We start from the raw sequence: 8,251 nt of genomic DNA on the forward strand, positions 1-8,251 counted from the left end.
GGTAGAGAAACTGTTAGACGTCTTGTTAACAAATGAAGGACAACAGGGTCGATAAATGCTACAATTCCTAAGCGAAAACGAAGAGTATTGACGGGAGAAAAAATTGATGAAATCAGTGTAGGCCTATCATTTACACGCTCTCCTAATAAATCTCTAAGACGTGTTTCACAGGAAGTTAGTGTTTCAAAAACATCAGTCTTTACTGCTGCTAAACTTTTAAAATTAAAACCCTACAGAGTACAGTATAGAAAGCGGAAGCTTACGGATAGACGATTCCCGCAAGCGACACCGCAGGCAGGCCGCTTTCCTGGCCCCACCCGTAGGCGAACGCTCTGTATATGAATCATATGCAGAGACTAAGAGGAAGGCAGACAATGGAAAATATTGGAGAATACTGGGTTTGCAGTGAAAGATCTGAAACTATGAATGAATAATAATAACAATGATAATACTGTATAATTTATTGACGCCTCATGTTACACGTATCAGTCATTATAGTACATATGGTAAGCTTAATGCATCAGTAACGTCGTTTTGTGTTGTCGCCTATAAAATTAGTCCAGATCAGTGTCTACGTGTAACTTTCCATGAGGGACACGAGGTCTAGCAGCCCGTCTCCGTAGGGACACTGCGGATACTCCATCTGACAGTCCGCTCCTTCTTCTCCTCGTCGTCTTGCCTCGTGGTACTCCCACTCGACTCTCTCCTCCATGTTCGAACCATAACCTGGCCTGTACAAAAAGCAAGAAAGATAACATACAAATAATATTATCATAAATACGCTTCAGTCTTCTAATTTAAAAATATATCGCTGGGTGAGAATAAAGGGTTTCTATCAAAGATGAACAAAACTAACTGCCGCTCTCGCTCGCTGTGTTCGCTGCATTTGTCTTTCGAGTCTCGTCTCGTAACTGTCGTGCGCTTCGAGTCTCGCTCACATTCTCGAAGTAGCATTTGGTCTAAGTGGAAATATTTAGTAACTTTATAGTAATATGCGTTACAAGAGCGGTATGTTGAAGTTTTCATGTTCGAGGAAAAGTTTGAAAAATCGAAACGTATTTGAGCTTTTTTAATTTCCGAGAATTTAAAGAAAACATACCGCTCGTGTATCGTACATTATTTTGTGCGAAGGTCGTTTATTACATACCTAAAATAGGAATTTCTAATTAGTTGCAATGAAATCTCCATCTTGGTTTCTGTTCAATGACGGCAAAATTGCAAAATAAAAATATCTATCTTCAGTATTGTTGCTTTAAAATGTTTTCTGTGTTTACTGTACTCCAGCAGGCCGTGATATACGTCTGTCTTTTTTTCCCCCAGTCTATAAATGCGAACTTAAAACAAACGGTAAGGTTACGTAATAATTTATTTTTCATTTTAATATTTAACAATATTATTTATATAACATATTGCAGTAATAACATCGACATCTGGAATCTTGTTGATTTTTTCACGGGTTCCTTAATGTTACTTGCATCACGAACGGAGTAACTTTAGTGGAGTTGTAGAGTTTACTTAATTTTTGCAAATATTTAAAAACAATAATTAATAGTGCAATTTAGGTGAAATTGCAGTGGTAAGTTTCCAATTTATAATTATTACTATATTGAACGTCTCTAAAAATAATATGTTAAAAGCCTAAAGCAGTAAAATCAATATGTCACTTAAGCGGTAAGAAGAGGGAAATTGTTATGTGTGTTAGATTGGGAATACTGAATGTGGAATTTTATACTTAAAGCAGATGGGTTTTGTGCGGAAACCAAGCAAATACGCACGATCTCGCACAAAATAACATACATCATTGAAATAAATAAAAATTGGTATGTTTAATTTATACAAAAAGACAAAAGAAAACAGTATTATGGTTATCAAAATGTTCTGGTTCTATTATCAGATATTGCTTATGATTATACAAATAGAAAAAAAAACAATTGTCAAATAAATTTGCATTTCTAAGAAACAAAACATAACGTTAAATAAAGCGTTAATATTTTCTTTACTTGAGATTGTACACTTGATCTCAAATATACGGAAAGAAATTAAAGTGTATTTTACGTTCGAGAGTTGACCACTCCCGATGTCTTGAACGCTCGCTCGATTCACTCACAAACAGTCTTTGCATTAACGAAGTAGGCAATATTGTCTTGGGGGTTTTCGACTTTGCGGGCGCCATTAGTCTTGCTTTCTCGCTCGTTGTACAACTCTAGTTTCTATGCGCATTCAGTGTCACTTTAAAAACGAGACAACTCTAAGTTATACTTCTGAAATGAAACGTCAAATAAATTATATTCTGAGAATAAATGTAACTTGCAAACGACGTATTTATTGAGATATAACTTTACTATTATTCTAATACGTACGTGAAAATAACATGCAGCAGTTCACCAATCAAGCCGTTATAGTAAATCGGTGCTTCCGCCACTTCACAGATGGATCTGAGCAGACAGCTGCGACCTTCCATTCCATACCTGAAATGTATAAAATCGTAACAGCACCATTATTTATTTATTTATTTATTTATTTATTTATTTATTTATTTATTTATTTATTTATTTATTTATTTATTTATTTATTTATTTATTTATTTATTTTTATTTATTTTTTTGGACATGCACGTTTTGCAATTTTATTCAAGTTATTACAATTAAAGTGATACACAACAATGTCTCATATAAAGTGAAAATGTACATAAAATTTTTCAAAATACCCGAGATACGACGATTTTCCCACTTAAATATTTCAAAGCGTGTTTTCCTTTATAAAGGTGATATAATAGTAATATGCGTTACAAGAGCGGTATGCTGAAGTTTTCATGTTCGAGGAAAAGTTTGAAAAAGCGAAACGTAGTTGAGCTTTTTTAATTTCCGAGAATTGAAAGAAAACATACCGCTCGTGTATCGTACATTATTTTGTGCGAAGATCGTTTATTACATACCTGAAAGAGGAATTTCTAATTAGCTGCAATGAAATCTCCATCTTGGTTTCTGTTCAATGACGGCAAATTTGCAAAACAAAAATATCTATCTTCAACAATGTTGCTTTAAAATGTTTTCTGTGTTTACTATACTCCAGCAGGCCGTGATATACGTCTGTCTTTTTTTTCCCAAGTCTATGGAATCTTGTTGATTTTTCACGGCTTCCTTAATGTTACTTGCATCACGAATGCAGTAACTTTAGTGGAGTTGTAGAGTTTACTTAATTTTTGCAACTATTTAAAAATAATAATTAACAGTCCAATTTAGGTGAAATTGCAGTGGTAAGTTTCCAATTTATAATTATTACTATATTGAACGTCTCTAAAAATAATATGTTAAAAGCCTAAAGCAGTAAAATCAATATGTCACTTAAGCGGTAAGAAGAGGGAAATTGTTATGTGTGTTAGATTGGGAATACTGAATGTGGAATTTTAGACTTTCCGCGGATTGGTTTTATGCGGAAACCAAGCAAATACGCACGATCTCGCACAAAAGTTATAACCAAATTAATAATGCGTTTGCGTATACAAAAACACTCACAAAAATAATATACACTTATGAAAAAAAAATTGATTAACAATATTTTCACCGTTACAATTACACATATATAAAAACTAAATTTAAACATTAACGTAAAGATAATAAATTTTACAGGAGAAAAAGTTCGTCCAAAGGGCTGGATTCGGGAAGTGTACCCAAAACGCTCATTGCATTTCCGCGTTGAATAGCAATACTTAAACGTTGACGCAAATAAGTAGTGCAACGGCGATCACCGGTAATGGAGATCAAAATTTGGCTGATTTATTTATTTATTTATTTATTTATTTATTTATTTACTTACTTATTTATTTATTTATTTACTTATTTAATTATTTATTTATTTATTTATTTACTTATTTATTTATTTATTTATTTACTTACTTACTTATTTACTTACTCTTTTATTTACTTATTTATTTATTTACTTATTTATTTATTTATTTACTTACTTATTTATTTATTTATTTATTTATTTATTTATTTATTTATTTATTTATTTACTTATTTATTTATTTATTTATTTAATTATTTACTTACTTATTTATTTATTTATTTATTTATTTACTTACTTACTTATTTATTTATTTACTTATTTATTTATTTGTTTATTTATTTATTCATTCGTTTTCTAATCTGCGAAGTTAAGGCCATGAGGCCTTCTCTACCACACCATCAGAATACAAATAGACATAACATTGTGTTTTGACATCATAAAATGTGACGAAATATGAAGTTACTGTTATAAGCCGGAAAATAAACGGAAATCGGGAGAATGTACTGTACGAGTATCATCCCAAACGAAGATAAGCCAAAAAAATTCTAAAGAGGCCGAAGTACTGGCAAGAAGATAGATGCCTTATTCTTTCGTCAATCTATTCTTTTCGTCTCTGTTTCACTAGACGATTTCCGTAGGGGTAATGCTGAATAGTATATCACCATTTGTTTACCGGCAATCTTGAAAAAAATTACGTACAGAACTACATCGAAGTCGTGTCATCAACATCTAAACATGATTACATCAACATCGACATACTCTTACATAGTTCATTGTGAATTAAGTTGTATTGAAATATATTTGATACATATATAGGTCTAAATTAGTTTCAAAACATTATGTGTAAAGCTTAAGTCGAGCCTCTGATAAATAATAATAGATAAAATTCCCTTATTTTCCTTTTAACATATTTCATATGTTACAATTTGTATTTAATTATTCTCATCCAAAGTTTCATGAAACAAGCTGGCTTTGATCTAGATTTCTTGATGTACAGTAGTGGCAAAAAAAAAAAAAACGGACCGACCATTGTAGCTGATTTCAGAGCCTTGTTCACTCAGAGCATGGTAGACTGGTAACTAAGACTTTGTGGTTCAAATCCTGCCTGGGAAGGAAACTTTTATTGTTCCTTATTCAAATTTATTCCCAATACTTTTCGATTGCAGCGATATTTTACTACTTAATTAACTTATTATTCCCAGAACATGAATTTTACCAGCAATCGAAAAGTATTGGGAATAAATTTGAATAAGGAACAAAAAAGAATTTCCTTCCCAGGTAGGATTCGAACCACGAAAGTCTTAGCTACCTGTCTATCGTGCTGTGGAGTGAACAAGGCTCTGAAATCAGTTAAAAGGGACGGTCCGGTTTTTTGCCACTACTGTACATAACATTAACAGTATTGCACAAAAGAATTTACGTCTAAATTTTCTAAATAACCAAGTGATTTAAAGCAGTTGAATGTAAAACCGGATGAACTGACAATAATTTAATCATAAAAAGATTTGTAAAAGTTTCACTCACCTTTTCATCACATTTTGCACTGCCTGATATGAAGTGCCCCTGTTCACTGTGTCAGGCAGTGATCTCCTTATCTCTGGATATTCTCTTAGCTCAGAAACATTTCGTGGTAGAGTGTATTGAAACTGAAAGTTCATCGAAAATGAGAGAATTTTCTTTGGCAAGTCTACAGGAAATCCCATACCAATGTTGAACTGAAAAGATACACGAGCTTATTAGTTTAGTTAATTTTTAAGAATCTGAAGATATGATACCTAGAAGACCTTTTTTCGTGAAAGAACTCATTGTAATTACAGAAGTCTTTGGTTCACCGAACAGATCAGTCATATTCATTAACACTTGCACAAGTGTGTACAAAAATTGTGAAATGTAACTTACCTGAACAATAAAATGAATTTCAAAATAGTTATGACCAAAGCTTTGCCTCGAAGTTATAATTGAGACAGGGAGATCAACAACCCACTTACTCCAATTTTTGACAAAATTAAGTTATGGGCTGGATGATGCCTTTTAGTTCGTCCCGCATGCGTGGAAGGCAAGAATACACTAATATCGACATTCATCTGCATTCTGGGGGCTGTTTTAAAACTCGTGGAAGTCAGAACTCCACTTACTCCATGGAATAAGAGAGTTTTCGCATTCCAAGCTTAATTTCCCGGTAGGTGGCAACACTATCGCTCAACCAGCTGAGTTAAGTGATACGATACGATATTCAGAATGTCACAAAAATCTATGAAATCCATATAAGCAAGACTCTTAAAGACACAATATCGAGTCGATTAACTTCCAGAAACCCAATACAGATGCACCATTCCCAGTCAACTAAAGTACAATTCAGCATTGCCATTGAAAGAATAAAGCAAAGGACTTGCAAAATTTAATGCAGTTTATTTCTGAGAGAAGTAGGATGAATTACCAAACTCTGTTTGCGGACAGTAACAATCTAGTATCTAGATGCACAGGAAGAACATGAGAGTGAGAGAAAAAAACAGAATTTGTAACATGAATGAGACTGTGTTAACATTTTAATATTGTTTGTGGTTTTATTTGTGTATTTTTATGTGCTTTATGGTAATTTGTGATTTTCTGTCTCATATATTTGAAATCTAAAAAAAAAATGTAGCAATGTTAATCTTAATAATAAACTTCCATTTTCTCGTATATTCCAATGTTTCATAAGGGAATTATGATATACTTATCTTTTTTTTCTTCACATGGCTCATATTTATTCACTTTTCTTAATTCATACACTGTGGAAGTCAGAAAACCACTAACTCCAGCAGTGTTTATTTCAAATTATAGCGTAAGATAATGTAAAAATTTAGGTTTTGAAGTATTTAATTAATGAAGAATGTAATTCTACACAATATTAATTGATAAATGTACATAGGTTGGATAAAAAGTTATGGCAACACTACTGTCACGTGACGATTGTGCGTTCGAGAGCTGCCAGCTGTGTGGACATGAACAAGGACTGTTAGATGAGTCAGTGCAGCCAGCGGCGACAGTACTCTGTCAATCTACTGCAGTGTGTAGAACGTTGACTTTTATAGGGATAGCGCGAGCGCCCTAAGACCACGTTTACAAAATTAGAGCAATGTTCCTGGATCAAAACTGAAGTGACACGAGGTCGTACTGCACAAGAATGTTTTCAGGGACTGCGTGAAGCATGTGCCGATGCAGTGTTGCCATATCGCACAGTGGCACAATGGGTTAAAGCGTTCCGGGACGGCAGGGATGCCGTTCAGGACAACCTCCGTACAGGACGACCCCGCGTGGAGGACAACACAGTTCAACTCCTTGCTTCCCTGTTGGATGCTGATCGCCGATGGACTGCGCGTGAGTTAGCAGCGGAAGTCGGAGTATGTCACAAAACTGTGCTCCACATTCTGCAAAATATTCTGGGTTACCGCAAAATTACAGGGCGTTGGATACCCCATGAAACTTTCGAGGTTTAACAATGGCACCGCTGTGCAGTCGCACAGGCCTTGTTGGACCGGTACCAAAGGAAAGATGACGACTTTCTTGGACGAATCGTCGCTATGGACGAAACCTGGGCTCGCTCATACGAACCAACTAAACTTTAAACGTCAATCAAATGAATGGAAGCATCCAGATTCTTCTCGTCCGAAGAAAGTGCGCCCTACACAAAGTGCTGTGAAGGTGATGTGCATTGTGGCGTATGACATTGATGGGGTAATACTGCACCACGCTGTACCTCCAAGGCAGACGGAAAACGCGGACTACTACTGCAGGTTCCTGCAGCACCACCTTCGTCCAGCCCTCAGGAGAAAACGACGACACTTGGTGGTACAGAATCCCATCATTCTTCATGACAATGCAAGGAGTCACACCGCTGCCGCTGTCAAGGACCTCTTGCGCCGCTGGCAGTGGGAGATTCTGGAACATCCACCGTACTCACCAGATATGAGTCCATGCGATTACGATCTTTTCACCGAAGTGAAAGAACCACTGCGAGGGACCCGGTACAATACCAGAGATGAACTTATCCGTGCTATAGGGCGGTCAATACGGAACATCAACAAAGATGGACGCGCTGATGGTGTACGACGCTTTCCACACATTTGGCAAAAGATAATAAATAAGGAGGGGCGACTATATAGAAGGTACATAAATGTTGTACACCTGCGAATAAAGACGTGTCAGAAATATCGAACTGTTGCCATTACTTTTTATCCAGCTCTAATATACTATTTAAAGTTAGTAAGAGAAATAATAAATTTTTTCTCTCTCCTGTAAAATGTGGTTTATTGGAGTTAGGGAGTTTTTTATTTCCCTGTCTCAATTATTGCAAGCGACGTTTTCGACGAAAAATTGATGCATAGGCCACAAACTATTTTCAAACTCATAGTAAGATATGATGGCACAATAAAAGACTAAAGTGTTGCATTTTGCCAAACAGCATTATACAGGTCGTATA

General features: G+C 35.0%; 1 protein-coding gene across 2 annotated transcripts in view; it reads right to left on the reverse strand.

Annotated features, from left to right (window-relative positions):
- Window positions 1–427: 427 nt before the first annotated feature.
- LOC138709621 (uncharacterized) overlaps window positions 428–8,251 on the reverse strand; it is a 10,783-nt gene continuing 2,959 nt past the window's right edge. Inside the window, exons 3-5 of one of the 2 annotated variants that reach the window (XM_069840534.1) lie at window positions 5,314–5,435; window positions 2,361–2,468; window positions 428–731 (exon numbers count right to left, since the gene is read on the reverse strand). In XM_069840534.1, the coding sequence (XP_069696635.1) occupies window positions 572–731; window positions 2,361–2,468; window positions 5,314–5,435 (390 nt within the window). In that variant the 3' untranslated portion in view covers window positions 428–571. Of the gene's footprint in view, window positions 732–2,360; window positions 2,469–5,313; window positions 5,505–8,251 lie in introns of both variants that reach the window. The other variant, XM_069840526.1, reaches the window with a different exon arrangement.

Source organism: Periplaneta americana, chromosome 1 (genome assembly GCF_040183065.1).
Source record: "Periplaneta americana isolate PAMFEO1 chromosome 1, P.americana_PAMFEO1_priV1, whole genome shotgun sequence".
Taxonomy (NCBI): domain Eukaryota; kingdom Metazoa; phylum Arthropoda; class Insecta; order Blattodea; family Blattidae; genus Periplaneta; species Periplaneta americana.